The sequence below is a fragment of the Myiozetetes cayanensis genome, unplaced genomic scaffold (assembly GCF_022539395.1).
Source record: "Myiozetetes cayanensis isolate MyiCay16 unplaced genomic scaffold, myiCay2020 scf15, whole genome shotgun sequence".
Classification (NCBI taxonomy): Eukaryota; Metazoa; Chordata; class Aves; order Passeriformes; family Tyrannidae; genus Myiozetetes; species Myiozetetes cayanensis.
Genome location: NW_026087159.1, coordinates 11,166,164 through 11,186,856, shown reverse-complemented (window position 1 = coordinate 11,186,856; position 20,693 = coordinate 11,166,164). Strand labels below are relative to the sequence as shown.

The 20,693-nt window shown below is 49.0% G+C and overlaps 1 protein-coding gene across 8 annotated transcripts in view; it reads left to right on the top strand.

Moving 5' to 3' along the window:
- The window catches only part of GPR50 (G protein-coupled receptor 50), a 61,623-nt gene that overhangs the window by 10,175 nt on the left and 30,755 nt on the right, over positions 1-20,693 (top strand). The window contains exons 1-3 of one of the 8 annotated variants that reach the window (XM_050310320.1): positions 117-1,317; positions 2,490-2,546; positions 3,494-3,610. In XM_050310320.1, the coding sequence (XP_050166277.1) occupies positions 3,601-3,610 (10 nt within the window). In that variant the 5' untranslated portion in view covers positions 117-1,317; positions 2,490-2,546; positions 3,494-3,600. Of the gene's footprint in view, positions 1-116; positions 3,611-9,801; positions 10,015-20,693 lie in introns of those variants that run through there. The other 7 variants (XM_050310317.1, XM_050310321.1, XM_050310318.1 and 4 more) reach the window with 7 other exon arrangements.

Here is a 20,693-nt window from a genome sequence, read left to right as displayed (position 1 = left end):
TGCCAGTCCTCTTCCCTGGGAGGGCTTGGGTCTCCAGCTTCTGGAGGCTGTAGCCCACTATGTAGCCCCCACCTCAGGAAGGGGGACCAAAGTAGGGGTTAGCTGCTGAGGGGCAGAGGTGTTGGGGGGTGGCCTTGAGGCACTGTCTGCTTTTGCTCTTTGAGGGAGATGAGAAAAGGATGCTCCCATTTTGGTGGTAGATATGGCTTCTGCCTCCTCTACCCCTGCTCTCCTGCTCCCAGCTGGGACTCCCCTATTCCCCCTGCAGCTCCCTGGGTCCCTGCCTGTTGTCCAGGACGTGTCCATGTCCAAGCCTAAACTCAATGCTAACATGCACAGGCTGTTTCTTTATCTGTCTGCCTCTTTTTTCTCTTTCTTCCTTTTTTTTTTTTAAAGAAAACTGAATCCAAGGCTGCCATGTAGTGATGCTGATGACATTATTGTTAGTCGTTATTTCTATTTCCATAGCTCCAAGAGGCAGCAGAGAACAGAGTCCCACTGGGTTAAATGCAGCACATGCCATAACAAAAAGACAGTTTGGGTGCCAAACAACTCGCAATCTTCTTTTTAATGTAAGCAATGTAAAATTAAGATTACTATAGCAACATCTTGCCCACGTTGCACACAGATAGGATTTGTTGGTCTTTATATATATATTTGCGTGTGTGTATGTGTATATATATGTAATGTACATATACAAATCCTAAATATCTCTGGCAACTTTTCCTACAGTTGAATTTATATTTAATTTCAAGCTCTCTGTATCTCAGCTCGAATTTGCATCCAGCTTTCCCTCAGCAGCCTTCCCTTTTCCTTCAAGCTGCTTTCTGCACACTGTGTGCCAGGCTGAAGTCCCCTCTGCCTGGGGAGAGCACTTGGCCCCTGGTTGGGAGCAGGGACATGGAGAGACTTGACTGGAGAGAGGGCCATCCCATCTGCTGGGGGTTTCATTTTAAGTGGATACAACCCTTATAACTGACTTTATGTTAAAACTCTAAATTTGCTTTCTTCAGTTAGGTTTTAGGAGAGTAGGGTGAACCTCTGGCATGCAAATCCCAAATTTTTCTTCCCATCTGTCTTCTCTCAAGTTATTAGTTCAGCTTTAAATGAAATTTCCTATGAATTATGAACCGCAGCTCTCGTTTATTCTCCATGACTGAATAAAACCTGGGCCCAGAAATACCTGCAGGAAGGACAGAGCACACCCAGGAGCTGAGGGAAAAGCAGCAGGAGGAGGGATGCTCTACAGCTCAGTGTCCCTTAAATTCTTCAGGAAAGCAGCAGAAATGCAAGCACAGTTTTCACCTTGTTGCAGAGGTAAGTGGAGTTACTGATAAAGGAGAATTTTAACACCTCCAGATCTGAGGAGCTGTCTTTGCTTACGAGTCTACAATCAGGGAGGAGGGGAAAGCCAGGCACCAAACTGTGCTCAAGAGATCCGAAGGGTACTGCTTTCTGCCAAAGAAAGACACACCAGAGGGATACCCACTTCTCCTGAGGAGCAGGAGGAACTTGCAGCTCATTTGTAGCAGCTTTGAGGCTGTGGAGTCGAATGTGCACAGTTGGAGGGCTGGTGGATTTGCTGTTTTGAGACCAGACTGTAATGGAGATCTGAGAACCAAAACTGAAAACGTCTGCTGGCAGGTCTGCATGGAGGAGCTGGAAAGCAGCCTGGAGTTGCCAGCTGCAGATTTGTGGTGCCTCTGACTTAGCAGAATTAAATACAAGGAAATAAATCACAGGCAGCTCTGCCTGCGGGGTCTAGAAGGAAAGCAAAGTGTCTGGGGTGAGGCAGGTGAGCAACCCCGCTTCCCAGCGTGTCTGTGGGCACGGCAGAAGCGGCAAAGCAAAGAAGGGATCTGCACACCACACAGGGGCCAGCTTTCAAAGCCCACCCAGGCAAATGGAATGGGCTTTTCTTCAGACAGAACTGCTCTATGAGCAGGAATCAATACCCTTCTGCAGAGCCTGCAAAAATGCTGACGAGTGTAAGTGTGCAGAGCTGATGCCGAGTAGGAGGTTTCTGGATGGAGCTATTGAAGAGACGGGCAGGACAGAGCAAGCGCCAAGTGATGCTTCACACAAACACTGGGTGCTGGCGTGGATCTTACAGTGGCAGCAGAAGGTACAGGGGCAGCTGAAGATCGGATCAGGCAATGGGGAGTGGGTTGAAGACCAGTGGAAATTCATGAGCAATCATGCATTATTGTTGAGCAGTCATGTATATATTGTAAGATGGGCACTCAGCTGCAGGAAAGTTGTCCCTTTGCTGAATCAGCCCCAACCCTGGGCTGATCCATAGGTAGAAGAGACATTGCTACCTCCTTCCCCAAAGGAAGGAGTAAAGGCAGGCTCCAGGGGGCTGACATGACAGTGGGACTGGGAACCTGGCTTGGGAGGAGCCAGCAATGTCTGTAGGGCTGAAGAAACCATCTCCAAGACCGTTGGTTAAAATGCACACACACTTTCTCATCTTTTTCTCTTGAAAGGGAACCCACCGGGACAAGAGACTGTTTATGATGAAAGTTAACTCTGGGCTTCCATGGGTAAGGGCAGCTGCTGTGAGCAGTGTGAGCACCAGTGCACTGGGTAAAGGTTTGGTGTGCAACTTCAACCCAGAGACCTGGTTGTTCACCCCTTGGAAATGCTGTGGAGCTTTGCAGGTGTGCTGGAGTGTCCGGTGAAATCAGGGCTTTTGATGGGAGTATGGCAAGAGAAGGGAATCCCTTCCCTTTCCCCAGGGGGTTTCCCATCTGGGGACTGCACAGTTCTGATATGTACCAAAGTGACAGCCTGAGCAAAGGGAATCTCTTCACTGGGGAAAAAACTCTGGCTTTGGAGTCAACTGGCTGCACCCCTCTGTTAACTCTGCCACACTGACGCTGTGAGTGGCTGCACTTCCGTAGGGGCAGGTGGGTACCACACGTCCTCCTTGGCTTCACGGCACTGCTGTGCCAGCCATCATCCCCATCACCTCTCCACTTTTTATTTCTCTTGACCCCCGTGTTCCCATCAGCCATTTTTAAGCAAGCCTGCCACCAAGACCATAATCGGTTCCCATGTCCTCCTATTTATGCTCTCACCCAGCAATTTGCGCAGGGCTGTCGAGCTCTCTGCTCGTAATTGACGGGGGAAAGCAATCTGCTCCACAAGAGGAAACATCTCCACTGGCTGCTGCGTCCGAGCAGGCTATTTCCCATAATGAGGATGAAGTAAAACAGGATCTCACTAACAGCCATGGATGTAGCTGAGCCCTCATTACTGCAGGCACAGAGGTGGTGTTTGGGACATAATTAAGAGCTTGATATTTGGAGTGCAGCGTGTCGCACTGTCCTTCCCATGCTGCTGCCTCGTAGCAAGGCATTTAGAGCCAAGTGCTCCTCAAGTTTGCTCGAGTCACAGCTCCCACAGTCCAGGCTGCAGGAGGGGCTGCTTGGGAAAAAGGGAAAGCTCCTTGTCTTCTTTCCTAAGACAGTTGTTTCTCTCCTTGCAGAGGATGACCATGGCAAATTTCAGCCTTAGCACTGGAAAGCAGCTACCAATGGCAATGGCTTGAGCTGTCCCCAGCTGGAAAAGCAGCTTGGACTTGGTGTGGGCAGAATGTTTGCAGGTGGGTGTACATCTGGGTGAACTGCAGTGCAAATAGGGGATGGGGAGGGGGGAATGTGGAGGGGAGAGTCCCCAGCGCATCTCAGCAGTTTCTCACTAATACTTTCACACCATTCCTGCCCAACAAGGCCAGGTGCCTGAGCCATCCTGGATGTCTGAGGTGCTGCACAAACTTTTGGGGGTATTGGAGATAAGAGGAACCACCTCTGCTTGGACATTATCCATGGAGAGGAGAGCTTTCCCTCCAGGCTCTCAGGGAGGCAGCCAGTCTTATCTCCTAGAGGCCCTAAAAGGGCACTAACTAGCCCTTTTCCTTGGGATCTAAGCACAGATAAGCTTATGTTCCTCCTCCCTGTACAGGTGTTGGTAAGCTAGGTAATACCCTGGTGAGTCCAAAAGATTGGTTTGACCCCTCCAGCTGACCTCTTATAGGAGTGAACCCCAGGATTAGAGGAGGGGAGAGAGAGGGAAGTGAGAAAGGGGCTGCAAGAGCACTGGGAAAACTGAGAGCAATCCAGCATCCCTGCAGGTGCCAGTGTGGGAGTCTGAGAGCAGTAGGATTCCTGTGTGCACAGCATGCTGGGGCAAAAGGGATGGACTGGAAAGGGGATGGCGAAAGGAGACCTGTAAGGAGCAGGAGCGGGTTTGTTGTTGGTTTTTACTGGTAGAAAAGGTACTGGATGAGGAATCTCAATGGGAAAATATGAAGTGCTCCCTTTTATCCCCCTCTTTTTCTCCTGCTATCCCAGGAGGTCTCTGTGGAAGGGAAAAGCCTGGCCCACACTCGCCTGAGCACATGCATTGTGGGCATAGTGTGAGGAGGATGAGTGGTCCTTCTTTTACTTGAGGCAAAAGCAGATCTGAAACACAAACTGGGGGGGCAGCCCCCTTGGCAGCCTGCACAGCAACCAGACTGCCTTTGCTGGGAGCAGGCCCTCTGATTTGGGATTTTTTGGGGGGCAGGATTTAGTAAAATCGTTGAAAAACCCCACATTTCATCCTAGCACCTTGAGACCTGTAGCAAGACCAGTTCCAGCCTGGCCCAGCACGGGATGCTGCCTGATGTAGCTGGTGGTGAGAGCTACCCCAAAGTCCAGCACATGTGCCCCCAGGGATGCAGAGCTGGGTTCAAGCCCCTGATGGTGCTGCAGGGAAGAGCTGGGGTTTCTCTGCACATAGCGGAAGGGCTGGAGATATTTGCTAGCAGAGACTGTACAAACCCCATGCATAATTCAGCTCTGCCCTACAAATCATCCCACCAGTAAAAGCCTTTTCAGAAAGCACGATTTGATTGCAACAAACTTTGACCCAAATGTGCTGCAGCCGACAGCCCCGTATGACAGGTTTTAAACTTTTGCCGTCACTTCCTTCTGAGAGGCAGAGTGAATCTAGGTCGCCCTCACCAGCTTGTTCGTAATGAGGCTAATTCTGATTTCATTCATGTTGCATCCTCGAGTTTGAGATGGGTGAAAAAACGGGAGATTTGAAAAGGCAAGTCAGCCTCAAAGTCATTCTTCTTAAATCCCATCTCGGAGCAAAGGAAGTGGTTTGATGTTGCGTCCCAAGGCAACACTGACGGTGTCACTTAATATTCAGGGTACGAAAGGAATACAGAGTTTTTCCTCTTTCCCTTTTTATTTAGATTGCAGAGTTAAGCAGTTGAGCTGAATGAACGGGGCCTGTGTCCGCAGCTTTTTGAGCGATTAACAAAAAGGCCTATTCTGGGTGAGTGAGCTGTGAGCTCTGCATGAGGCTGCTGCTCCAGGGACAAAGAAGGGAAGTGGCTGAACACGAGGTTATTAGTTTGTCTGGAGTTTCCAGGCAAGCACGACAGCACAAATAGAGCCGCTTGTTTGTTGATCTGTTCTGCGAAGGCAGCTCAGGGCAAGCTGTTGTATTCATCTGTTTATTGCTGAAGCAGCCAGTGCTGTTTTTCCCAAGACTGGGATTCTCCTACGCCATGCACAGGACGGCTGTGTTGCCTCTGCAGTAAATGTTGCTGCACAGTCCAAACAGACAAGAAAAAAGTTTTGGAGAGAGGAACTACTGCTGTATGTGCTTGGCTAGAGAGCTGCAGGTGGATAATGATGATTCCTCCTCTGGTAATGGTTTGGGAACAGCTCTGCCTCCCAGACACGTGCTGGATTTAAGGGCAGAATTGAGATAAAGGGGGGAAAAAAACGGTATTTGCCCTTATGTTGATGCTAACGGCCATGATGCAGGGCTCCTTCACATCCCATCTGGGGATAAACAGCATAGAAGTAGCCCACGTGGCAAAGGATTTATCATCCACGTTTCTGCTTCTGCTTATGTGTGTCTCCCAAAGGCCATTGCTTGAGTCAAAATGCCCACTTTTTGAGAAATAACAGCTTTTATTGCCTGTTGTTCTTGCTGGAAATAAGTGCTTGCTAGGCTGCTGTGGTGAGAGGAGAGGGGTTCAGCTTCACTCAGAATCTTTGCTCTGTGTGTGTATCTGGGGAACAGAGCAGGGGCTCAGTGGGGCACTGTCAAGGGAGACCACTGAGTGTTACTGCTTGGGGACCTCTGTGTTAGGAATGACTTTAAAATTGCCTTTGCAGCTCACTGAGAGTTATTTGCCCTGGGGAAACCACTAACCTGCCCTGTGATCCTGGTGGTCCCTGTGCTTCTGGTACCTGCTTTTGCAAGGGAGGGAGTTACAGATCAAAGATGCCTTGCCTTGCACCCTGCCTGCAACTAAGACAGTCAGCCTAGAAGTTCAGGGGGAGGTTTTCTGGTGCCCTGATTTTCTATCTTTCTCCTTTCTTCTCATGTCTCTTCCTTCCTTTGAAGTGGGACACCAAGGCACCTTTGAATGAGCTCATGTTGGAATTCTGGATTTTCCATCCTGGTATTCCTTATCCAGTGCTAACCTACCTGTTCTAGGGAGTGCCCAGGGGGCCACTAATTATTTTGGTAAGCATGAGGAGTTCCCCAGGTCCAGGTAAAGGGAATGGATATGTCACTGTCCCTAAGCAGGCTCAGTCAAAACAACAAGACAAATTTGCCTTAAATATACTGAATTCAGTAGAGTAGTATTTGTGGAGAACAGCCATTATCTTTGCATATTTGACAAAAGTTAATTGTCTCTGTGACAAAATCAGTGTAGTAGTCAGCCTGTCCCTGTATAGGAGGAGAAAAAAAATCCTTCATTTATAAGCGATTCATTAAGTAGCATTAAAGCTGTCTCTGAAGACAAAATAATCTTTTTAAAGAGGACTCATGGTAGCGAGAAGGAAGATTAATGCCTCAGCTATTTTTCAATTATGTAAGCTTTCATTTATTACAGTATACCTGGATTAACTCTTACTAAGCTGTGTGCCCTGGTAGGTAGGGTTGGGAAGGGGGGGTGTTTTGTGCCCCTGGACACGAGGCAGGGGCACAGAGAGAGGGATGAATGATTCTCTGCACGTGGCTGCTGTGATGGGTGTGAGTGGCATGGCAGGGGGGTGCCAGGTGATGCCCCTCTCGGCCTCACCATTGCCAAAGCTGTGACGTTTTTGCACAAGGAGTGTGCATTTATGGTGCTTCAATGTCTTGCAGTGATTACATTCTGCTTGATCTTCCTGCTTGCACACATGTACACACCCTCCCCAGTGTAGTTTGGGTACTGAAGGGCTGTGTTTTCTGACTCTAATTCAGTTGCCTTCTCCTGTGATCATGTTCATGATCCTTGCACAAGCAAATGAGCCTAAATTCTTCTAACACACTGGGGATACTCTTATTTCAGTATGATTTATGTCAGTGGTTTCCAGTAAAGTGTAATTAAAAAGGTCTTATTGATACCTCTACCTTCATTTTTTCCCTTGCCACTGCTTCCTAGAGTCTTGCCTTAATTGAAGCAGTGAAGAGTCCATTTAGCAGGAAGGTGGGAGGAAACAGGCTGAATATCATTCATCTAAATCACTCTACCGATGAAAACAGTTGCTCACTACATCTATCAAAATTTCTTCTAAGTGTCTTACGAGAGATTAGTTTCTGCAACTGTGCAGATGCACGCACGCCTGGTAGAGCTCTGCAGACCTTCCCATCCAGGACAGCCACACCAGGCTGTGGAAGAGGACTGCTTTTTGCAGGTATAAATTACGCACCAAAATAAGTTGCCAGATGAAAAGCCATTTTTGTGTTTTTCCTGTTGCATCAGTTTCACAAAACATTACACCCCCTCTACCTCGCACTGCTGTGCAAGCAAGGCTTTTTTAAGCACAAGTGAAAGCCAAAATCTTTGTTGGGCAGCTTTGGTGCTCTTGCCAACACACTTGTATGTAAAGTTCAGGTCCTCTGAAGTCACATCCCAGTTCTCCACAGCCAAAAACAACCTGAGAGCATCTTAAAAGTGGTGCAAAAGCTGCCAGGGAAGATCAGAGTGAAGGTGGAAGGTGCTGAAAGGATCTGTCCATATGAGCTGACCCTGCTCCTGTACCACAGGTAGGTCCTGAACACAGAGCAGCTGAAAGTCTGCGAGCAAAATTTTTTGGTTTACACAAAACCTGCAAAACTATGCAGAATTCAGTGTAGAGTCAAAAGGAAGCCCAAAGAAGCTCAGCTTCAAGCCCAAATCCTCTCTTTTGCAATTTGAGAATGCAGGATATTGATCATTACCTTTAAAAACTCAATTTTTGTTTCAAAACCGAGTGCTCTCCAGTCACGGGGGAAAAGGTAAAGAGACAATCTTGTCTCAGTGAAGTTCTGAGTGCAGATGCAGGGCTGGCTCTGACCCCAGGCCAGTAGGCTGGGACAGACCCTGTTTGCTGCTGGTTTTAGCCTGTGCTGTGCTGCTGCCTGTGCTCTGCCGGCGGGGAATGAGCCATCAAAGCGTTCGCTCTCAGCTTTGTTATCGATTCACTCAACTGGGCAGTTGTAAAACCCCCATGACGGGTTGTGACACAGCCTTTGTGTTTGCTTGGGCACTTTGACCTGCACGCAGAGGGGTGGCTTTGGGCTGAAGCCAGAGGAGGTGGCGATAGGCAGTCCCAGCGCCCCTGCCCTCTGTCCTGCCCTCACCCGGGCTCCAGCACAGCGTCCTGGCTGATGCTGAGCAGCTTTGCTATGGAGACAGTCTGAGAGAGCTGGAGTTGTTCAGCCTGGAGAAGAAAAGTTTCCAGGGATACCTTACAGCACCTTTCAGTACCTAAAGGGCTACAAAAGAGCTGGAAGAGAAGCTGTAGATGCTCCATCCCTGGGAGCGTTCAAGGCCAGGGAGAGCCTGAGCAACCTGGTCTAGTGGAAGGTGTCTCTGCCCACAGCCGGGGGATTGGAACTATATGATCTTGAAGGTCTGTTCCAACCCAAACCATTCCACAGTATCCATAAAATTTATTCTCTGATTTTTTTTTTCTTTTCTAAACAAAGCTGAGAGTTCATGTAGTTGCAGTATCGTGTCCACAGTCTGACCACAGAGGCTTGGTCTCTTCTCGCTCACGCTGATATGGAATAAAACAGAGAAAGTGCCAGGAAGCCCCAGCGGCGGGTCTGGACTGCGGGAATCCCGGCTGTTCTCCTGCGGCTGAGAAGCGTGCAAGGGGGCTGGCTCGAGTGTTAAATTACTGCTGAGGCTTTCGCATCGAACATATTTCAACCGGTAAAAAGTATTACACCGAAAGCGGATGGCGTGTTATTCTGTGGCGTAAGTGGTTGAAAAAAGTTCCCATGGGGATGGGCTCGCCTCGGAGGTGGCTGGGCTGGGAGCGGAGCCGCGGGGCAGCGGGAAGCACAGGCAGAGGGGAATACAAGCAGAGGCAAACGCGGGCAGAGGGAACCCTTCAGCGGCTCGGAAAACGTTCGAGGGCGGGCGCCGGGCGAATGTCCCGGCAGCAGCCCAGGCTGGAGGCGCTCCCGGCCGGGCGGGAGGGCGAGTGGGGCGGGCGGTCAGGGGGGCGCGGGGCCGATGGCATCGAGCGGCTGTCACCGCGTGTCCCCCCACCAAGGGGTGCGGGGTCCCCCCCGCCCCGGGCCCGCCCGGCACCCCCGGATGGCCGCGCGGTGGCGCCCTCGGCCCGGGAGCGAAGCGGAGCCCCCGCGCACCGCGAGCCCCCGCCCCGGGCAGGGCGGCGGCGCCGCGGGGAGGGGGCGGCGGGAGCGCCCCGGGACGGGCCCGTGCGGGGCCTGGGGCGCGCTCCTCCCCGCGGCCCCCGGCGGGGTGCGCTGCCGTCGGGCCGGGAGGAGGAGGAGGAGGGGCCCCGGCGGCGGCGGCGGCGCGGGCAGAGGCGCGCATGGAGCGGCCGGGGAGCAACGGGAGCTGCCCGGGCTGCCGGCTGGAGGGGGGCCCGGCTGCGGGGGCCGCTACGGGTCTGGCGGCCGTGCTTATCTTCACCATCGTGGTCGACGTGCTGGGCAACGCGCTGGTCATCCTGTCCGTGCTGCGGAACAAGAAGCTCCGCAACGCCGGTGAGCGCGGGGCGGGCGCGGGGGGCGGCGGGCGGAGCGGAGCAGAGCGGCCCCGCACCGCGCCCCGGGCTCCGCTGCTCCGGCCCCGCACGGCCCCGCTGCTGGCGGGGCAGGAGCCCGCGGGGGGCGGCGGGGGCAGCACCGCAGCCCCGCAGCGGAGCGGTGAGGGAATCTCCGCTGGGCATCCCCGGCCGAGGGGTCCGAGCTGCCCCGGCCGAGGGATGCGAGCTGCCGGGGAGCCGGAGCAGCGCCCGCCCGTCTCTTCTCCCCGGTGAGCGGGCTGCCGTCGGGTTCCCGGCTCGCTCGCTCTCTGTCCGTGCCGTCCCGCTGCTGCTGTCCCTCCGACTTTTCGAAACTTCTGTCCCCCAGAGGCAGCTGCGCGTGGAGGAGCCCGAACTCAGGTAAAACCCACGGCCCTCCACCCGACCCGCGCTGGGAGGAGCGGGGCAGAGGCGCAGGTGAGAACTCCGAGTGCCGGGTTATGTGCGGAGGAAGAGCGCTCAGGTTTTTAAGACGAACCCATTACAACTCTTGCTTTTGTGTTCCAGCCTTGCATATATTTTAGTATTTTCATCGTCAAGCTGCGATGCTGAAAACAGAGTAAGATATTACATGATTTTTTTCCATGGGTAATTTAGAAGTCTGCATTGGAGCCTCATGTGTTAACTCTCTAATGAATTAATTTAGGAAAATTGTGCAGTGGATATTATTAAACATTTTTAAGAAGGCTATATTGTTTGTGTAATTTTTTTGGTTTTCCTTCAAAGTCTTGTTATTTTAACAAAGAAATAGTACAGGATATCAATTTTAGCAAAGTAATATCAGATATAAGTTGCTCTGTAAGGAGTTTCAAGTAGTCTGTTGCTTAAACTGTACCGTAGAGTATGCTTTGCTGAGGAGTACACCACTGTCTGCTTTTATAGAGAAAGACATAAAATGGCCTTCAGTTTTATAGCTTGTAAAATGGTTTTAATGAAATATCTCCAGTGTTCATGATGTGTTGTAAGCATTTTGAGATGCTGATCTCTGTCTCTCTTGGTCCTCTGTGACTATGGAGTGACTCAACAGAGGTCTGTAAAAGTACCTGATGGGTAAGGCTGCCGGGACAATTTCTCCCCAGTGCCTTTAATATTTGATCGATTCATTAATGATGGATAGTACAGAAATGGGCACTGGCTTGGGCAGGTGCTGGATGTAGGGACCTTGAACGGTGAGTTGCTCTTTAATTGGTACACAAAACACTGCCCATAGTACCCACAGTACACAGACATGCTGTACTGGGTGAGAAACTTAGTATAGTTGGGAAAGGTATTTGCTGTTCCCTTCAGCTTTGTTTTAAAATGCAGGTCCTGCGAGCTTATGATCAGTGATTCCGGGAAGGAAAAAGAGAGACATCCTTCCCCTCTCCCAAGATAACTAGTGGTTAATGGTTAATGTTATCTGGCTGGTTGGGAAACAAGCTGATTTGAGGCTATTAACTGCTTTTCTTACCTTCAAATTGTTAATCACTTGAATGGGTTTCATGTTTTACAATAGCCTCCACTGTGAGTTGAGTTAAAGTTCCTGTGGAGTGAGAAAGAACAACTTTCTCTTGAAGTGATCACAGAAATATTTTCCAAATCCTAGTCCTTGTCAGTAGCCTGTTGTCTGCTCTCCATACAAGCTATTAGGGTGTATGAGTAAAGCTAACACAAGTTGCTCACCTTCCTGATCTGAGGGAAGGGGGCTCTTGTTGCACACAAAACTTGAGTGTGACTAGTGGGGAACTCAGTGTGACAGGCTTTGAAGCAGTGGTAAGGTGTGAGGAGATCTATCCTGCTTTGTTCACCTGAGTTCACTCCTGCTCCTCGTTCAGTCACAGCCTAAACTGGGAACGCCTGTGCCAAATCACTAAGGGGTTCAGCAGCAGAAGGGTGACGTGGTCAGGCTGATGGTGATGGTCTGAAGTTCAGTAAGGTGAAATGTCTAACCAGCATCTGACTGTTGTCGTCTTGTTTTGCTGAGAAGGTCACGTGTGTTTAGGATGTTCGGACAATACTGCTTCTCTCCATGTTGGGAAGCAAGCAGTCTGTCAGCCTTCCTGGACCCAGGACAAAAAGTCAGGGATCTCAGCTCAGTTCATGCTCCTCCTGACATGTGAACTGCCACGTGAATGAGAGGGGCTCAGTTGGAGCCCAGCAGCCAGACTGAAGTCCTCTGGACAAAGAGTTTATCTGCTTATGTGCAAACATACTCTAAGCCAGTTCAGTAAATGAAAAGGGCACCTGTGATGGCTGTGTCAGCTCTTGCCAAATGCTGGAAGCGTCAAGCCCTCCATTTCTGGAGCAAGCCCACGCAAGGTCGCCCAGCTGGACCTAAAACTGTGTTAGCAGGATAAGGTGTATTCAGGCTGCGATGTGTAACTGTCACTGCTTCAGTAGCCGTGGTGGGTGATCCCTCCTGTGGGGATGGGGTTTTTGGTCCTTTCCCCTGGACTTCTCTGCAGTACTGGTCACACTTCGGCACCTCTGCTCTCCACGCAGCTACAACGGGCAGAGTACGAGTGTGTCTGTAGGGCAGGGTCTCACATCAGCAGTTGCCTGGAGCTGAATGAGGAGAAGGAGATGGGCGGTGCTTGTGGGCAGAGGAAATCGGGATTCACTGAAAGCCACAGGCTTCCTCTGTGATGGACAGTTCACGTTCTCTCAGTCTTGCTGGAGAACTGCTGGCGTTAAACTTTCCTACATTCAGCTACCCGGACACTTGTAGCTGTTTGTGTGGTCAGAGAGGTTCAAGCAAAGCTCCAGGCTTTGGTCTGTATGTTCACAGTGCAGGACGATTATGTGATTGAGGGTGAAGGGCGTGGGAAATAACTCTGCTCCTCTGACAGGAGAGATGTCTGTCTGTCTTTATGGGAGAGGTGAACTTCTATGGCAGCTGAAAACTCTGACAAACCTGACCACCCTGATATCCCTGCACTGGGGGAGTTGGGAAGCAAAAGAACTTCCCTGTAAAACTTACCAAGAGAAATCACATTACTCCACTTTCCATGTGGGAAGGTGAAATGTACGTTGATGTGCCCAGTGCTGTTATTGGAAGGTGCTCAGAGCACTAAGCACAGATTAGGACCCAAGTAGGAAATAATATGAGTGAACCATGTATTATGTGGCACATGCAGGATCAGGACCAGCCAAAGGCTGCTGGCATGGCTGAGTTTTACAGCTTTCCATTTCTGGCTCTGGCTAGCTTTACAAGTGTGAAAATCATCACTAAAACCAGCCAATGTTTTTCAGTGAGTAACCTGCTCCCTGGGCAGAGGCTCTGCAATACCCTTCCTTAGCTCTTCTGAACTCGCTGCAAACTTAGGCACACAGCCCAAACATGCATTCCCTGGAAACCCACGTCTCCCAGAAGCGCTGCCTGGAGCTTTGTGTGCAGAGAGCAATTTCTGCTGCCTCACGAGCCCATTTCCCTCTTGGGAACATCACCTCTTGGGGGATCCAAAACCTCTGTGGGGGCAGGCAGTGCAGGTATAACTCTAACGAGGTCACTAGGCTCAACTGGATTTTAATCCTCTGGATATACACCATACACTGCTGTTTGCACAGTGCGGGGGATTTTGTTCTTGGGCTGTCACACCGGCCAAAGTCAAGCGTCGCGCAGAAGTCTGCGCGTGTTATGTCAACACAGTTACCTTTGTCAGCCAAATGCAAACTCTCATAAGAAATACTAGATCCGTTTGACAAGCCCTCCAGCCAGAAAACTGTGTTGACTAACAGGAGTTGTGTTTCCACCCCTGGTCGCTGGCCGCTCCCTGCCCCGCCGGGAGCATGGGCAGGGTGACCAGCCTGCACTTCCCGGGTCAGCCGTTTGCCCTCTGGAAATCCTGGCACAGTGCTAAGTTTTTGTTTGCTTGAGCGGGGTTTTTTATTTATTATTCCAAGACCTCTGGAACTTCCTGGCTGGCCTGGGACATGTTTCTGGTGTTCTGTTTTTTGGTTTTTTTTTTTAAGTCAGTGTTGGGAATTTGGTGAGCTCCTTCGTATAAACCTCCCTCTGAGTGCAGGTTTTCTAATTACAGATGTGAAGGATGGTTAGCAGATGGTGTTGGGTATCTTCCCAACTGACTTTTCAGAGAATTTTGCTTCTATAGCTGGGATTTAAGTCATCCATATTTACAAATATAGAAAGTAATGCTTATACTTCCAACATCTTGTGTATCAGGATACTTTCACTTTTTTAGCATCACGCCCATTGTATTAATAGATTGTTTCTTTTTTTCCTGATATACCTATTGCCAGTAGTTCTTTTGATATCTTTTAGCTTTCTTTATTAAATGTGTTGATTTCTAGCTCTTAATTTTATAGTAGATTTTCAATTTGTTACATATTTTATTTAATTTTTAAATTTGGTTCTTGTCTTAAAAAATTCTTTTTTTAAACCACATAAACATGTTTTTTAATATAGTACTGCTGGTTTTGGTGCGAAGGAGGGCTCTACTAAGGCATCTTTAAACATTTCCCAATAAGGATTGTCACATTTACTTATATTTAGGTGTTTTCTCTCGGTTATTTTTGTTTGATTGTTTCTAGTTTTGGTAAACTGACCTTTCAGAGATGTTATGTTGGACCGTGTTCTGTTTCCTTACCTCAAATGCAGTTGAGAGCTCTGATTGGTTTTCTTCCAGCTACTGCAGGATTTCCTTGTCCTAGAAAGCTATCTATATGTAGGTGTGTTGAGATTTATTTATTTTTTTTTTTTAGCACCACAAACCCTCCAGCATCTGCCACAAGCCTGAAATTACATCTCTTCTTGCTGTAGATTGTGGGTAGATGCTTCAGGAGCTGCTCATCTGTTCTGCTGATTCATTTGTCTACAGAAAACTCCCACCAGTGCTGCTGATGTACCCAGCCTCAGGCCCTCTGCCCCTGTGGGTGCTGGAGTGGGGCCATTGGCTGCAGGAGGTGGGAGAAACAGGAGTGACAGTAGGATGAAACCTGCTGCAAAATCAATTTGGATCAAGGGGAAGAGTGAACTTTAAGCATAATAGCAGTGCAAAGTGGGGAACAGTCTTGATCTGTCTTTTTCTAGAAGGTGACTTGCATAGTGAGACACAGGCCTGGCATCTGCTTGGTCCATGTCAGAGCTGTCCAAGAGGTCTGTGTCCAAGCTGATGTGGAGCGGTCTCCAACAGCATCTTCACCTGTTCCCGCTTGGGTGAGGGTTCAGGTTGGGTTCCCACCCAGGGCCTGGCACATCCCTCCTTCCATCAGTGCTGCTCTGGGCTCCTCCTGGGCTGTGGGAGCAGCTTGGTGCCCGGAGTGTTGAGGAGGAGGCTCAGAGCCGCCGTCCTGCTCAGAGTGGCATTTGTGGCCCTGTTTGCTGCTGCTCCCATGCTGTGCTCCGGGAGGTCCCTCAGGCATGAGCAGCTCCCAAGTTTCTTTGGAGTGCAGTAGCTTCAGAAGTATTTCTAAATTGGTCCTTCATGCAGCTCCATAGGGGTTCCCAAGGGCATTCCATCCCCTCAACTCTGTGAGGTCAAAGCCATCGATATTTGGGTTTGCTTTTCTTTTTCTTTTCTATTTTTGTTTCCCAGGGGAAAAAAACCCCTTCGTGTATTTGCAAGTATTTTTAGGAGTGTTGGATCTCGGGAGCCCCTTTGTGAAAGTCTGTGTAACTTCCAGAAGAAATCTCTTTCTCTCTCTTCTCCCAGGCTTTGGTTTTCAGGACAACCCCAGTTTGGAGCAGGACTTGAACACAGTGTTGTAAGTTGTGGATGTGTGGCTGGGGAATGGAGTTGAAGCACTGTTAGTCACTCAGTAAGTCAGGAGGACTCAGCATGCACTTCCGGTTGTACCAGTGGTTTAAGAGCCAGATGGTATGTGGTCAAGTGAGTGATTATATGATAAATACATGATTCGAGAGGAATGAATCATGTTTCCACTAGAAACAGTATTTCTGGCATTTCTGAACTGAGGAAGATTTGTCTTTGCAGTGTTTAACAAAAGTTCTGTTACACACGTAGGTCTCTATGCAGTTACTCACAAATTAGTTGAAACCAAAATCCTGATGATCTATGCCCAGGGCTGGTTCTTTGCACCCATCCAATCCACTTAGTCTCCTGCTTGCATCTGCTGGCCAGTTTCAATGGCAAGAGCCATCCAGATCTCATTGTCCTCCCACTTCCTTGTCCCTGAGTCCCATCTGCAGACTGCTGAAAAACCCTGTCTAGCCTTTTTAGGGATTTGCATTTGCCCTCACAGTGCATTTGTCAGCACTTGGTTTTGGGGCCAGCAGAGAGTCCCCAGCTCAGAGGAGAGCAGGGTCACAGCAGCCTTAGCAGGAGGGATCCAGGCTTGCCTCTCTGCTGGTGAGGGAAGAACGGATGAGAGCTGTGTTTTTAGGCCCACTGACAGAGGAGGGAAGGTTTGGGGATGTCAGGGGAGGCATGTGAGGTTCCTACTCGTGTCCCTGAGGGAACAGTTAGGCAGGGATGGCAGTGTGGTGGCACTTCCCTTGTGCTGCTGTTGGTTTTTCTTGGCTGGTTCCTAGGAAAATGGATTATACCACATTCAAACTATTCACTACTGGATTTAATAATATTGCAAAAATAACTTACATACAAAAATGAATTTTCTTCAGAACCTTGTGGTATTCCATGGAAATGCTTTCTGTTTATATGCCAGTGTTGCCAAGCATGTACTCCAAAGCCAGTTTCATGCAAGTCATCACTCTTTTAAACAGAATGCAAGAACAATAGCTTGTGTCACTAGCTTGGCCCCGTGCTGTCTGAGGACACAGTGTCTGTGTGTTGTATCATTCTCTACCTGCAGCTTTTCCCTGAAGTTGTCTGGGTCATATCTCTGTGTTGGCATCGCCAGAGAGGTGGGGAGCAGAACCAGGGCTGAGTGGCTGGGAAGCCTTCCTCTGCCACTACACCTTTGCCAGCTTAGTTTGTTTTTCAGCCTCTGCACCTATAGAGAATGTTCTTCTGTCTCTGCATGTCAAGGGTCTTCCTCCTCATCCTTTCTTTTGAGATGCTCTGGGACTTTCTGGACATTGCCTCAGTTGTGGAGTGGCTGGGAAGGTGGTGAAGGTCTCTCAACCCTGTCCTGATGTCTTCTCTGCAGAGCTGAGTGAGCCAGCCCAAATAAAAGCCAACCCCAGTCCCTGGGATTGATTGCCCAGCCTTACAGCACCCCCAGGACAGGCCTGTGGCTCCTCTGTGTTGTTGGGGAGGAGGAGGTCAGAGCTGAAATTCAGGAAGAGTTCAGCCAGTGGTGCCATGAGGATGTGGGCATAAAGAGCATTAACTTAACCTCAAGTGTAGTAAACACTCTTTTCAATTCCTGGTACAAAGATTAAAGGCAAGGCATGGAAACAAAACTATTCCTGGAAGAGGCTTCCAGTAGCATTCGGAAGAGTTTGGAGCTGGCAAAGTTAATATTCCTGCTTTCCTCTCAAGCTTCCCTCTCATCTCCACTCTTCTGACTCTTGGTGGAGGGCAGATCACGCTCACACTGTCAGTATCTGTTAATATCTGACTGAAATTATCTGTCTCTTTTGAGGCTTGCACTGTTAGCTTATTTGCAAATGGCCAGTGTGATCGCAGCACCTCAATAAACAGCAGGAGCAAAGATCATAGAAACCTACAGTGGTTTAGGTTGAAATGGACCTTTAAAGGTCATCTGGTCCAGCCCCCCTGCACTGAGCAGGGACATCCTCAACTAGATAAGGTTGTTCAGAGACCTGTCCAACCTGACCTTGAATGTTTCCAGGGATGGGGCATCTACCACCTCTCTGGGCAACCTCTTTTGGTATTTCACCATCCTCATTGTAAAATACTTTTTCCTAGTATTTAATCTAAATCTACCCTCTTTTAGTTTAAAACCATTAGCCCTTGTCCTGGCACAATAGCCTCTGCTAAGAAGTTTGTCCCCATCTTTCTTGTAGACCCCTTTAGGTACTGGAAGGTGCTCTGAGGTCTCCCTGGAGCCTTCCCTTCTCCAGGCAGAACAACCCCCCCTCTCTCAGCCTTTCCTCCATAGGAGAGGTGTTCCAATATGAAGATGATTTAAGGAGTTAGCTGTCCTGTCCTCTGCTTTCTGTCACTGGTTCTGCCTGTTTCCTTTCTGACCTTTCCAAATATATTGGCACCATCTCTGGGGTTTTCAATGCTCTGCTTTGCAGGGAGAAATTAGGCTTGAATGAAGTACACTGGTCCCTTTTGTGAAAAAGTAGATGTTGTCAAGGCAGAGATTATATCTCAGCTTTTTCAAGGGAAGACTATAAATGATAAAAACCTTTTCTACCATACCTAAGATGTGAGCATTAAGTCAGTGGTGAGCTCTGCCTTTATGTCTTGTGTCTTAAACAGTCTTTTTTATTAATTGAAACTGATTAGGCAAAAATTTTGGACTAAGTTGAAAGCTTGCTGACAAAACTCCTTAGAGTCAGTGTAGCTGATAGGCACTAAAATGGTCAGACATTGCAGTATGGATTGCAAGCTCTGCCTCTCTCGTGCTCGTCCCTGAGAGGTTTCTGTAGGAAAGGCAGAACTATGGGGTGAAAAACACGGGTGTGACCTGTGCACAGCACCCTGTGTTTTAAGGGTTCAACAAACCCAGCCTGTTGGAAGGTGCCCTCCTTCAGGTCACTTCTTGCCCAGGTTAGGAGTGGACTGAACCTCTAGGCATAGGTGGGGGTCTTCTGGTCCTTCAGGGATAGAGTGAGAGAATGGTTTTGTTTGGAAGGGACCTTAAAGATCATCTCATTCCATCCCCACTGGCACCAGCGTTATCCTCATAGGAAAATAGAGAATTTGTTAGGCAGTGCACTCATGTTGTTCCTGACAGGTGCTGATGACCCAGTTCTTAATGACCCAACACTTTGCTGGGGACTTGAGAGGGCCCTGCTTTCAGGAGGACAAAACATTCCCTGCCTGGTCTAGATTCCTGTGGAAAGGTGAGGTGATACTTTCTGCCACCACCTAGCTTGAAGTCCTTCCAAAAGACAAGTCAGGACAGAGGAGCTGGAAACTGATGGAAAACCTAGGTGGGAAAACCAGGGTTTCTCATGCAAGGCAGTGAGGAAGTAAAACTGACTTGCCCTGCCTAATTAGGACAATAGACTAATTAAGTAATGAGAGAAGCCTTTCTAGTGTGAATGTACCATTGCAAGCCATTAATTAAAAGTCTTCCTAAATCCCAGGCTAGGCAAAGCCTTTGATAATAGTGTGCAAGAGCAAGAAATAACCAGCGTTGTGTCCCTTAGCACACACAGAGCCTTCTCCGCCTTCTCCGCGGAGTTTTTAAAATAATAAATTTGCTTTGGAATAAATTATACAGATATGGAAACAGAGCAGAGGGGAAGCAACAAACAGGGCTTACAAGGAGCTAGACTGTTTCAGTCTTGCTGTGGCAGCATCTGTTCTTCCTTACTGGTATTTTGACTCCAGTTCTCTCATTTGTTACTTCCTTTTTGAGACAAATTTCTCCCAGGAGAGGCTGGATTTCTTCTGATTGATCATTAGCCTTACAAAACCAGTGGCTGCTGCTGAGCTGTTCCCATTGCTTTGATGGACCAGGCTTTTACAGTTTTATCTTTGAAAGTGATTCTTTTGCCCATTTGTAACAAACGTGTAAAGATGCCCCTTTTTCCTCCCATGTGGAATGAAGACAAACAATCAAACTCCGACACCTTTTCCCTGGAATGTGATCCTGGTTTGTAATCAACCCTTCTACCACAGAAGATAAAATTTGGCAGAGATGGCTGGCATGAAGGCACTCCTGGTGTTAAAGGGAAGGGGGCTGTGCTGTAAAGTTGTGTACTGTGGTCCTGTGCTTGTTGCCATGCAGCTCTAGGACTGGGGTGATACACTTGTGTTGTAAGGGTCCTTACTGCAACCCTGGGGTGCTGTTGTACCAAGCCCTTGGCCACAAGCTGTCCTTAGCTGGGGTAAAATTCTCCCCAAACTGGAATGGGAGGATACAGCATGTCAATGAAGAGAGAGGGCTGAATAGCCCTTTGCTGAGATTTAGCTTTCTGTCATGGGCATCTAATTCATTTTGAAATAGAAAGCTGACCAGTTATTCTACACCATGTCATTCAAGAAAAGCACTTCTTTATTTAAGGAAGAAGAGAAGCCAGTTCTTGCGAAGCATTAATTCTGTTTGTCCTTCCACACACCCTTGCTTCTCTAATTCTGCTGAGACTGATCTTTCACTGAGGAAATGAGGAAGGTTGGGAAAAGGTGCTGTGTTTGGGGCATCTAAAGGCGCTTGGTTGCTGACTGCAGGATGAGGATGCCAGCACAGACAGGCGCCTGGCAGAGTGTTGCACTTCTGTCTTCAGAAACCAGTGACCCTTTTTGTTCTGTTGGGTCTGTTTTAACTCTTGGACTTTCCTCAAAGCAGGGTTCTCAGTGTGTGCTTTTTAAAGTATTTGGGTTGGATTCAAATTGGCAGCCCAGTAAATACTGTCAGTAGCTGGTGGCAGAGCTGCATTTGTTGTGGCATCCTGGCTGCAGTGCCACTAGCAGAGCATAATGTGTTCCTCTTTGCATTAGAGGGGCAGATGGTTGGTGCCGTGTCATGGATGTTGGTGTTTTAATTCCAGCAGCAATGCAGGTAGAGTGGGTGCTCGTCCCAGGACACGACTGTCTCTGCTGGGTCACTTGCACTGGTTTTGCAAGAGGAGAC